General features: G+C 45.5%; 1 protein-coding gene across 1 annotated transcript in view; it reads left to right on the top strand.

The window, feature by feature from the left end:
• The window catches only part of DNAH8 (dynein axonemal heavy chain 8), an 8,835,797-nt gene that overhangs the window by 895,720 nt on the left and 7,927,222 nt on the right, over window positions 1-12,855 (top strand). Inside the window, exon 6 of the mRNA XM_069608756.1 lies at window positions 9,976-10,165. Within this exon, the coding sequence (XP_069464857.1) occupies window positions 9,976-10,165 (190 nt within the window). The remainder of the gene's footprint in view (window positions 1-9,975; window positions 10,166-12,855) is intronic.

Genomic DNA, 12,855 nt, shown 5'->3' with positions numbered 1-12,855 from the left:
AAAAGACATCAAAGGACTGGAACTCCTTCAAGAAACATCGAATTCCCCCTCGCTTCAGGCTGAATTGTCGGCGAAAAGGCGAGAAATCCACTCATTGATGGACAGTGAGGAGAGGTTCTTGGGGTTCCCGGTGATGGCCGCAAGATACGGGGAGGGAGACCGCCCAAGTAGAACCCTCGCCTGGGCTATAAGGCAAGGGAAACGTCTGGAACCTATATTAGAAGTAGAATCTTCTGGAGGTGAGTCTATTAAGGATGTGGTTGGGATAAATCGGGTATTTTGTCAGTTTTACGAACAGCTGTACACTACCCATAGTTCGGCTGGACACGATATCATTACCCAGTATCTGGATAGGATCGCCCTGGGCTGGCTCGACTGGGAGGTTGGGGCGCTTCTCAATGATCCCCCCACAACAGAAGAACTCCGCAGGTTGATACAGTCTCTCCCAGTTGGTAAAGCCCCCGGAACAGATGGGATTACAGCTGAGCTATACAAAGCTTTCCCGGACTTGCTTAAACCCCCATCTAAGTCATATGTTCGAAGAAGCGGCTTCCACTGGGATCCTTCCCGAGTCCACTCTTACTGCCTTGATAACGGTCTTGCTTAAACCTAATAAAGACTATAGGCAATGCTCATCCTACCGCCCCTTGTCCTTGATAAACACTGACAATAACATTTTGGCAAAACTACTTGTGGACCGGCTTCTCCCCCACATGCCCGCCCTGGTCCTCCCAGATCAGGCAGGATTTATCCCTGGCCGATCAACGCAGAACAATTTGCGTAGATTATTCACCTTAATGCACAATGTGAACCCACACGTCCCTATCGCGGTGTTGCCCTTGAATGCAGAGAAAGCGTTCGACTCTGTCGAATGGCCTTTTCTGTTCGAAGTCCTCCGCCGAACGGGCATAGGTACCACATTTCTCCAATGGGTCAAGCTCCTCTATTCAGCCCCGCGCACCCTAGTATACATGAATGGCATTTAATCTGCGCCTATCTACCCCACCCGAGGCACTAGGCAGGAATGCCCTTTTTCCCCCCTGTTGTTCACCTTGGCCATCGAGCCGGTGTCTTGCGCCCCGCGGGAGTTTCACTCTCACCGCGGTGTGACTATTCGGTCATGTGTATCCATTGTCTCCCTCTATGTGGATGACATGTTGCTGTACATAAAACACCCTTGGACTAACTTACAGCCGGTTATGGAGGAAATATCCGCTTTTGGTGCCATCTCCAGTTTACAAATCAATTGGTCCAAATCCGAAGTTCTTCCACTCACAGATCGGGTCCTACCACAAGATATTGGAGGGGCTTTTGCCTGGTGCCCACAGGGAATTCGATACCTGGGGGTCAGAGTGTCCACTTCCCCTGTTGATCTCTTGGTAGAGAATTACATCTCTACCCTGCACCACTTGGAGCATAGGGTGGATACCTGGATACGACTTCCTCTGTCCCAAGCGGCTCGCATCTCACTATCTAAAATGGTCATCCTTCCGAAATTACTTTATATTTTTAATAACGTCCCAGTATGGCCCCCCCACGTCCTTTTGGAAGCATGTACGGGCACTATTATCCAAACTAATATGGGCAGGGAAACGTCCTGTATATCCTTACATACATTATGCTGTCCATATGCGCAGGGAGGGCTGGAGGTCCCCAATCTCTTTCTTTATTATCTTATAGCCCAGATCCAGTACTCCATTTGGTGGTGGTCCCCCATGAATAATTGTCCCCATTCTCAGCTTGAGAGGGCAATTGCTCAGACTGACGACCTGAGGGGCCTCCTTTGGGCCACCTGGGAACGTTATGTGAGGACGGAGGTTCAACCCTTAGAGGTCACGTTGAAGGCTTGGGATCAGTTGGCGAAATGGGCGGTGTTGGGTCCATGGTACTCTCCCATGTTGGCCATTTTCAGGGTCCGGGGGTTTCCCCTCTCTTTTGAGCACAGTTTCATTCAGCATTTTCAGGCCCTGCAGGTCCACACATTGGGGGATGTTATGCCACATGGTACATTTATAACCTGGGAGGAACTTAAGTCTAGGGGCGAGTGGTCTCCGATTACTATGTTATTGTACTTCCGTCTTCGGGAAGTGTTGAGATCGAGATGGCCCCAATTCCCTATGGTCCCTGTGATTTCTCCAGTTTTGGAATACGTTACGAATCCAACGTCCACTAAGAGAGTGGTCTTTCACCTGTACGGTTTGGCTCGATCAATGGTCTCTCCCCCAACAGCCCAATATAAGGCTAAATGGGAGGACAATCTAGCATGTTCTCTGTCAGAGACACAGTGGGGCTTTGTACTTACTCAGTCTAAATCTATCTCCACCAATAAAAGGCATCGCCTAACCCATTATAAGTTTTTGTATCAGGTGTTTTATTCCCCCCTTTCGCTGCATAAACTATTCCCACACAGGTCCCCAAGCTGCAGGAGATGTCAACAGACCCTGGCTGACCTTTTTCATGTGGCCTGGCTTTTCCCTCATATTCAAGTTTTCTGGAAGGCCGTGGCGGGGGTCATGGAGCAGTTGGTGGATGCACAGATCCCATTCACTCCTGCTACTTGGTTGTTGGCGTTGTTGGACATGCAGACAGGCAGTGACAAACCTCTGCTAGGTATGGCCTCGGTAGCTGCAAGATCATTGGTGGCTCGCTCGTGGGGGTCGGCCACAGCCCCTACCTTACAACAGTGGGTGAATTACATGTCGATGTGTGAAAGGAGAGAGACGCAGTATAATCAGACGCGCCCTCTCAATAGTAGGCCCCGGGACTACAGGATGGCTTTCAGGAGCTATGTATCAAACGATCAGAACTGTGTCAGTTCTTCTCTGCCCCAGGGAGCTCCGGAGTCTGCCCCGATGATGCTTTAGGGGGTCCTGAACTCTCGGGCAGAGCTTTTATTGGTTTTCCTTTGTGTGGTGTTACCCGGGGGAGGGCTCTTTAATGTACATTGTGCAATGTATTTCGTTTTCTTATTTGATTCACTGCTTTGACAAAAAACACTGATACTTCTTGGTGATCTGTATACACGACTCGGTTGGGATTGGGAGCAGGGTGGGTGGGGTTCGGCCCCTTGAGGGGACTGTGTTGAATGACTTGGTTTTCTGTGTTGTAAAATTCAATAAAAACAATTTAAAAAAAAACGTCAGACATAGCCAAACGATCTAAGTCGAGGCCACGACGAGAGGAGGGAGGATTAATTGCAGAAGATATAGCAAAATTATTTATACCATTTTGGGGCAAGGCAATTAATTCGTATAATATAAGACAACTGTCCAGAATTTTAGAGAGAACCATAAATGGAACAACGGACATGTTGTAAAATATGACTCTGGAGAAAAAATCAATTAGGTTAATGACACTTCAAAATAGAATGTCTCTTGATATAATTTTAGCTGACCGTGGAGGAGTTTGCAAAATCGTGGGGTCATCGTGTTGCGTATTTGTGAGGGACTCCTCCCCTATGATTTTTGAGGCAATAAAAAAGTTACACGTCCTGAGTTCTGACCTCCACCCCCCAGCAGGTAGTTGGGAGCTGAACATAAACGCTGAACATAAACGCCTGGTTTTGGGAATTAGTACGCTCATGGGGATGGAAATTAGCTGCAATCTGAGCAGCAGTCCTCGGAATCTTCCTGACATGTTGTTGTCGCATATACTGTCTACCAATAATGTGCACTGAAGTAAGTGATGGTGCACACAGAAAAGAACTCCCAAAGTAAATACAATCCCAAAACACGAAATGCAGACTGTGAAGGAATTCATGTCAATTAATATTGATGATGAAGATGACGATTATAGCAGTATGCAGAGTTCAGAATCAGATACATGGTCAGAGGAAGACGCGATTTATGGTTGATTCGTTTGGCTTACGGCCAAGAGGAGGGTTTGTTAATCTAGAAAATACCATACCATAGCATAGACGATATGTTATGTTGGCCGAAAACCACCCGCATCGTATGACTAGCATCGTCAGTACAGAATTGTCAGCATAACCATAGAGTGTCCATTTAGTAACACTAGAATTCGCCATTTTGCAATTTTGCTTTTTCCTCGCTTCTGTTCAAATGCTTTGCTGAAAGTGAATTCTATTTTGTTCTGCTCATGTACAGAGCAAGGCCACAAGTTACATGTTGAGAGACTAGCCCAGACAGTGATGCACTGTTTCCCTTCCTCCCTCCCTCACAAGTCCTTGGAACTAAGCAGAAAGGCATTTAATCACTAAGCTGGTTCCAGCTAGTCTTGCTGGTACAGCAGAAACTGTAGAAATAGGCAGTTAATGGCTTGAATTATACTCTCTTTTGTGGCCCCCCCTATTCCTGGGCCCTGCTAAACCGAGCCGACCTCTAACTCACAAAGAGAAACCAAGAGATAGTAAGGCTTGGAATGGTTCCCTCCTACAAACACAGCATGCTTGCAGAACAAGAGCACTATATTCTTGGTAACAAAGAATAGTGTCTGCACTTTCTGAGATTACAAATGTTGTTGAATAAATGTCTTTGAGGGTGTCACATTCGTCATAATTGTCAATCATCGAACCATTGCAAAGAAAGATACAGTATTGGCCGTTTGGATGTGTCACTACTGATAAAACATGATGGTATATTTGTATATATGTAACTGATGTAAATTGTTTGCTCTCTTGCGTCCCACGAGGTCTGGCCGACTGAGACTATTTGCTTTGCAATAAACCATAGATTAAGGGTATTGAACCTCATGTCTGGTGTATCAGTACGTGTGTGGTGATTGTGCCTTGTTTCAATGCACGAGGGTCACCCAGGGGCCACATCACACTGATGACTTGGTTCTTCTCTCTAAGACCCCCATGGGCCTTCAAAAACGTATTGACTCTTTATCCCAATATATAGATACAAATCAGTTAACAATAAACCTTCAGAAAACCAAAAATTTGGCCTGCCTTGGCAAGCCTACCACTCGTTGCACATTTGCATGGACTTTGAATAATGCAAGGATAGAGGTAGTCACTCAGTACACACAATTAGGTATGATTATTGATAGTAAACCCTAAAACAAAGCCCATTTATTGACCTTGGAGAGAAGACTAGTCATGGCTATATCAAAGACAAACATCATTCTTGCCAAATACGGTAAATTCTCCCTAAATCCTGCCATGACTTATTATAATTAAAAAGTCACTCCTATATTATTGTTTGGCATGGACACAAGAGAAATTTTGCCAGATGTATTTTTTTGCAAGATGGAGGGATAATACTGGAGACAAGTCCTAAAATTACTTCAGTTGGCTCAGGTATGAATTAGGACTGATTTCCTTAAATGGATTATATCAATGGTGCCTCTGTGCTCAATTCAGAAAATGCCTCAGCAAAGTCAGACATTTTACTGAAAACACTGTCTATTTAAATATTTTCATCTGACCATAGTTTTGTAAAGCAATGGGGAATTAGCATTTACTGTATTTTGCCCAGCGCCGATGTAACCATCTATGTACTTATTTCAATTCCTGATAGAGCCAAAATGAAAATATATCTGGCAGACTGGATTGAGAAACATAGGTTATGCCTTCGGAAGAAGTTCTGAGTTATGGAATCAAATTTACTTAATCACCCTTCACCAATATACAGATCAGCACTGTTGCGTCTAAGATTTAACCTACGGCCTACAAGGGATCTAATGGCCAAGTGTAAAATGATAATTGAAGAAAGGAATATTTGTTGATTCTGTCACAAAAATGACTGCAAAGAGACCCTGCAACATCTGATAACATAGTGTCCGGCACTCTCTCTAGAAAGGAAAAAGTATTTTTCCAAACTTACGAACATCTTGGAACGCTTGAAGCTTACATCAGATGGCAACTTATTCTATCTACTCCATGCACCAGCATAAGAATTGCTACAGTGAATTTCTTAAATGCACTATCATTGAATAATAGCCCAGAGATGACATCTAACTATTTGTAATCGGTTATCACAGCCCAAATTGCAGAATTATCTTGCACTACAACATCATTGCTCAACTTAAATGATAAAGAGTTTGTATCTTAACTGCTTTCATGTGAACTGATGTGTTTGATTTCTTTCCTATCATAATTATGTAATCAAGTTCTGCATGTATGAATTGGATATAGTAATTGGACTGTGTCATTGCTTACGAACTGGGATGATCATCAATAAGCATGTTTGATCCTATAGAGAAAAGTAAGCATATCTTTTAAGCTGGAAGAGCCATGTATCAAATCGCGATGAGGAACTTATACACAAACTGTATTTTTTTTTAAACTCTCTTTATTGATTTAAAGTTTGACATGTAACAACATCCAAAACACCCCCCCATGTCCTCCCCCCAACTCCCTCCCACCTTATCCCTAAAACACGAGGCGGCTGAGACATGATTACTAGTTTTACGAGATCAGTACTGAAATACAGTTCAAAACAAATAAAGAATACGGATATTATGGGGGCACCATTGGAGCATATAGTCACTATATTGGATAACAGGGGCCCAGTGTATTTGAAAGTTCTCGGTGGTTACCTGTAATTTGCACGTCATCCACTCCATTACCACAAAGTGCCAAACCTTTCGGAGCCACTGGAGCTGTGTCGGGGGGGACCGTTGCTTCCACCCCTGGGCTATCACGAGCCAGGCCGCTATAACTAGGACCATGATCTCCTTCCGCTGGCGCCTTGTGTGTGTTTTTACCATGGGGTCCCACAAGCCCGCCAGCCAAACTCCATCTCCGAGTAGATCTGCTCCGTGGACCATTTTCCCAGCTTGGGCTTTGATCTCGCTCCAGAAACGTGCAATGTTCAGGCAGGTCCCCCAGATGTGTCTCCAGTCGCCCACTTGACTACATCCACGCCAGCAGAGGCTGTCCGTATCAGGGTAAATTGTTTTCAATCTCTTTGGCGTTAGGTGTAGAAGAACTTTTTGCCACATTTCCCTCAGATGGATGGATCTCGTCAATGTGGTGATGCTGTGCCATGCCTCTTCCCAGTGAGATCGTGGAATGGCCCTCCCCAGAGTTTCCTCCCACTTCCTCATATAGAGCCACTTAACCTCCTCTCCCTGCGAGTTCAGATGGGCATACAGGTTAGGTATGAGTTTACGTGTGTCTGGATCTGTTATTATGTAGGTCTCGAACTGTCTGAGGTCTCTCGATCCCGCCTCCTCATTACCTGGGGAGGAGAGCCAATGGCTCAGTTGGGTGTATTCATGTCTGTCCAGCGCTGTTACTCCTAATTCCTGAGTACAGTTCTCAAAAGACCTAAGTGACTTCACTATGTACATATTGCCCACTCTTATACAACCCACTTGTTTCCATGGTGTAAAGGCCTTCGGGTCCATCCCCAGTGGGAAATCTGGGTTGTGGAAAAGCAGCGTAAATGGGGAGGGGCGTGAGCTCAGATTCCCTCTCTTCACTGCCAAGTCCCATGCCTTGAGGGGGCCCCGATTATCTCGCTGAAACGAGTGTTAGCATGCCTATAACTTTTATGTGACCACATGAGGTTCGAGAGCGGGCCTCCGGCAACAGCTACATCCTGTTTTGACCATTTAGTCTGCGGGGAGTCAGCCACCCATTCTTTGATGACCCTGAACTGTGCCGCCTGATAGTATCTTTTAAAATATGGAAAAGCCAGACCTCCCTCCCTCCCTCGCTGCTGCCATTAGGGTAGCCATTGCCACTCTTGGTCTTTTGCGCTGCCATACATATGCTGATGTCATCTTGTTGAGCGAGCGAAAAAGTGGCTTGGGGAGTCTAATCGGCAGGGCTTGAAAGTGGTATAGCACCTTGGGGAGGATCTACATCTTGACCGCAGCCATGCGTCCCCACCAGGAGGTGGATAGTGGTGTCCATCTGTGCAGTAGTTGCTGGAGGTGGGTAAGCAGGTCCGGATAGTTTGCTGCCTACAGTTGCTGAACCCTGGAGGTAAGTTTGATTCTGAGGTAGGTTATGCTGTTCCGTGCCAGCTTCACCCCTTGGTCATCAGCCAATCTCGAGATTATCGTAGGGTTGGCTGACAAATTCAGGACTTCAGATTTGCTTTTATTAATTTTGAGGCCTGAGATTGCTCCAATTGCCTCGAGTTCGCATGTGAGGGCAGGTAGGGAGCCAGTGGGATCCGTCAGTGCTACCAACATATCATCCGCAAAGGCCATGTTTTTATGTTCCAGCCCACCCATCAGCATACCCTTAATTTGGTGCGTTTGTCGTATTTTCGCTAGGAGGGGCTCCAAGAATAAAGCATACAGGATGGGGGACAGTGGGCACCCCTGTTTTGTACCTCTTGTCTGGGCGACCGGTTCTGACAGGAAGCTGTTGACCGCTATTCTCATTGAGGGACTCTTGTAATTCTCCTTGATCATTCTCATATAGGAGTCACCGAAGCCCATGTGTGACATTGTGCGGAAGAGTTGCGACCATTCGACACTGTCAAACGCTTTTTCTCTAGGCCCGTGCGTTCGGCCTTTTCTATTATGTGGCACACCCTCCTGGTATTGTCGGCTGCCTGCCGTGTAGGGGTAAAGCCTGATTGGTCTGCATCCACCAGGGAAGATAGATGAATTCTCAACCTATTGGCTAAAACCTTAGTGAAGAGCTTTGCATCCAGGTTGATCAGGGCAATCGGTCTGTATGACCCTGGAAGGGTGGGATCTTTATTCGGCTTCAGGAAGAGTACCAGTTTTGCTTCATTCATTGATGAGGTAATATTGCCCAGGGTTTTGAAGGTATTAAACAGATTAGTAAGTCTTGGGGCCAGTACGTTTCAGAAGGTCTTGTAGAAGGTTTCTGTGTAACCGTCCGGGCCCGGTGCTTTACTCTTGGGTAACTGCTGGATGGCTCTAAGCACTTCCTCTACTGAGATAACTTGATCCAGCGTTTCACAGGCTTCCTCACTGAGCTGCAGCAGTGGCACTGACTGAAGGTATGCTTCTTGATCCTCCTCCTTTGGAGTGCTGGTGGTGTAGAGGTCCTTGTAGAAAGCTCTCATGATCTCGCCCATTCCTTCGTTGGTCGTTTGCTTGAGGCCCGATGAATCTACTAACGCCACTATGGACCTTTCTCTGGTCGTCTCTCGAAGCTCTGTCGGGCCAGTAGGGCATCTGCCTTGTTAGCGAGGATATAGTATGTTTGTTTCATCCTCATGAGTGAGAGTCCCACCTTATAAGTATGAAGGAGTTCCAGTTGGCCCTGGATATGCTGCATGGCCCGTCTCTTGGCTCTGCTTGGGTTAGCCGCTACCTCGTTCTGTGCAACTCTCAGCTGTGATTCGAGGTCCCTCTCCCACTGCGACAATTGTTTATCTCTTTTGGATTTCATGGCTATTAGTTCTCCCCTCAGTACTGCGTTGAAAGCGTCCCAGAGTGTGTCCTGGTCGATCTCACCTGTGTCGTTTTCTTCGAAATACATGTCGATCTTCTCTTGGATTTCCTCTTTCAAGAGTGTATACTGCAGGCGCTCTGTGGGGAACTGCCAGGACCACACTCTGCTCTCCCTGGATTTTAGGGCTAGTGACAATGTAATTTGGGCGTGGTCCGAGAGGGCAATGGGACCCGTCTCCACCTCCTTGATGGTGCCTAGTAGATTCGTGGAGACCCATATGTAGTCAATCCTCAATAGCGAATTGATGATGTGTGTTTGACTTCTATTCTAACATGATTGAGCAATTAAGTGCTGCATCTATGAATCAGATATATCGTTGGAGTGGGTTAATGATTGTCAATTGTGGTGTTCAATATCAAACGCACAAGATCCTATAAGCAATGTATTCTGTTGCATTCAATTGTTAACTACATTCAACAATGGTATTCTGTACATAATGTATAAAGACTTCTATTGTTATGAATTTTAATATGTTTTAATCCTATACATAGTATTGAAAAGTTGATTAATTCAGCTGTATAAAAAAAAATCACAATTTAGATACTGGAAATGATATTTAAACATGTAGTTTTTAATTGCAATTTTTTTTTTTTAATTTCTCTTTCTTTTTATGATTACAGGAAATTTGTTTCTGTGTTCTGGATGCATCTGATGGAGTATTAAATGGTGTCAAGAGTATGCTTTCCAAACTATTTGTACCAGCTGTCCTGGCAACAGATAGTTGGGGTGTTCTAAGTCAATCTAAGCATGGAGATAGTGACAAGCAGAGTTTCAAAGACACTATTTCTCGATTTATCGCATTTTTAGATGGTAAGAATTAGATTTATATGTTGAAATCAAACTAACCTAGAATATATAATGTTCAATGGTACAGGTTAGACTAAGGGGCTTATGTAGCAATGCAGCTCCTTGAAAGCAAAGTAGTGATGGTATATTCGATGAATCTGTCAACTGAATGTAATCACAGTTTTGAAAGTATGGTACTGGTTTAGTACTTTAACGTAGGTTTATCAGAAACATGTACAAAACGGTCCTCAATATGATTTAAGAAGACCAGGTTTTCCAGTGGACTTACAGGACGGGATCTGACAATGGTGCTCTGACCAACACTATCTACATCCTGATCGATCCACTCTGCCTGAGAACCGTGTGGGTGTATAGCTTCAGTCCAAACCTAGAGGTCTGAGCAGCGATGACTAACTGATAATAGCATGTTGGTATTCGTTACTGCCATAGACTGGGCTTCTTAAGCTGCCGCTTCTAATAGATGGTTTCCTCCTACGTATTCCTCGTCTTTGATATATATCTGATATCCTGCTTCCATCTTTGGAAACTTTTCAACAGCAGAGGTTGCAGTGCGTCTTGACTCATGGTCCCTCAACGGCTTCCATCCCGCTCTTGGGCGTAACATCGTCACTGGTATAAGTAGCACACACCTTGCCCCTTGCTACAGTTCCCTTTTTCCGCACAGCATGCTTCGAAACAGTTAATTTGTTTCTACGATTTATCTACTGAGTTATCAAGTTTTACAAGATGTCTACCACGATGACCTGGTTTAAGAGGTGTTGAGATTGTGGGTCAAAGATGTCCATCATGGATCCACACCGATATACCTCTGGTGTTTGGGAGTAGGCCATAAGGTCGACGACTGCTGCTCATGCCAGTTGATGACCATGAAGGCCTTGAAAGAAAGGAAGAGGAAACTCGCCCTAGGTAGGCCCTTGTCCAAATCCCCTTCTACTACCCCGTCTGAGATGAGGTCGTCGGACAGCAAGAGCTCGAGAGAGGTTTCACCTCACAGAGCTAGAAAGTGCAGCAAACATCCTAAGTGCTCTCGTTCGATTTTCCGACACTCATCATCATCTTCGCATAAGAGGTCTAAGAAGCAATGCCATTGATCCCTATTGCCTTCTTCTGACTCCTCACCCGATAGAAAACAGGTATGTTTTCTGAGTAAGTCTGCGTCTAAGGCCAAATTAGATGAATTTTGCCTCAAATGCTTAGAGTTGTTGACGAAGGTGGTATCATCCACCCCTTCTGGTGAACTGACGAAAGCTTTTGACCCCATCGCGCCTTGCGAGGCCAACAGGGCATCGTCGAAATCTTCTGTTCGCACACCTAAGGACCCAGGCAGTAAATACTTGAGCCTTCCTCGAAAGGTGTCGAGTGATTTGACTCCTCAAATCAAGTCGAAGCCATCTTTATCCTCTTCAGCTCCATCAAAGGTATCAATGGTGGGTTCTTTGACGCCAAAGCCATCGATTCTGAAACCATTGACATCCCGACTGATTCGGTGAAGGTTTTTAAGCCCGTAGCAAAGAAGGTCTCTTTCAAGTAGATGAGCTCCATTTTTGAAAAGGGGGAAGTAAAGGAGCAGAGAAGTCCTCTGTTTGGATTGGAATATGGCACGCCAAATGCTCCTGAAGAGTTGATCTCTGAGGAGTCAAGGTTAAGAGACTGAGTGGACACCTTGATAGATGCTAGTGGCCTGGATACATCTCCAGAAGTGGAGTCTGCCACGCCAGATGTGCCTGGACATGCTGATGCCTCATATAGGTCAGTCATGGGCAAGGTGACTGATTATTTAGGATGGAGCATGCATGCGGCTGAATATGTGAAGGATGATCTAGCAGACATCCTTGATAAGGGTCCTCCCAAGGATCCAATTCTGCCTTTCCATATGACATTAAAGAATAGGGTGATGGAGAACTAGAAAAAGCCTGATACTACTCCACCAAAACTTGGCTAGGAGGTACAGGCCTTCTGCAATAGATCCAGAATTCCTGTCGAGACATCCAACTCTGGAAAGTTTGGTTGTTCAGACGGCCACATCAACCTCAAAGGCCGCTGCCTATCCCGTAATTCCTCCCGATTGGGATGACAAGAGTTTTGACAGCCTAGGAAAAAGAGTTTTCTCGGCAGGTAGATTGGTGTTTAAAGCAGTTAATGCTACTTGTGCCTTAGCAGAATTCTCACACACTTTGTGGGAAGTTGTGGCAATGGCCGCATAGCATATTCCTGAGAGTGCGTAAAGGGTATGCTTCCTCAACATTGTGAAGGATGGCAATGAAGCTATGTGCCAGTCTCTGCAATCTGGTTTAGATACCTCGGATTGTGTCAGTTGTGCAATGGCGGCAAGTGCTGTAACCAGAAGGTTTGTGTGACTATGCAGATCAGGCTTTGCTCCGGATGTTCAGACGAGGCTATTGGATATGCCCTTTGATGGCTCTAAACTGTTCGGTTCTAAGGCCGACTAGAGTTTGGAAAAACTGCAAACTATCAAAGCTACTACAAAATCCTTGGATGCTGCGATTAGCCAGCCACAGCAGACACATTCAGCTTCCAAGAGTTGGAGCGGTCGGTCCTTCTATTCTATTCTTCGGGTGCAAGAGTGAGGGGACTATTCTCTCAAAGTGGACAAAGTAGACTGCCTTGCGGTTCACGAGGACGTGGGGGTATAGCTGCCCAAAGAACCTCTGCCTCTTTTTGCCTTCTGCAGC

Source organism: Ambystoma mexicanum, chromosome 4q (genome assembly GCF_040938575.1).
Source record: "Ambystoma mexicanum isolate Mex_15411 chromosome 4q, UKY_AmexF1_1, whole genome shotgun sequence".
NCBI classification, from domain to species: Eukaryota; Metazoa; Chordata; class Amphibia; order Caudata; family Ambystomatidae; genus Ambystoma; species Ambystoma mexicanum.
The sequence above is the reverse complement of the archived record's forward strand: the minus strand, read 5'-3'. Positions and strand labels throughout refer to the sequence as shown.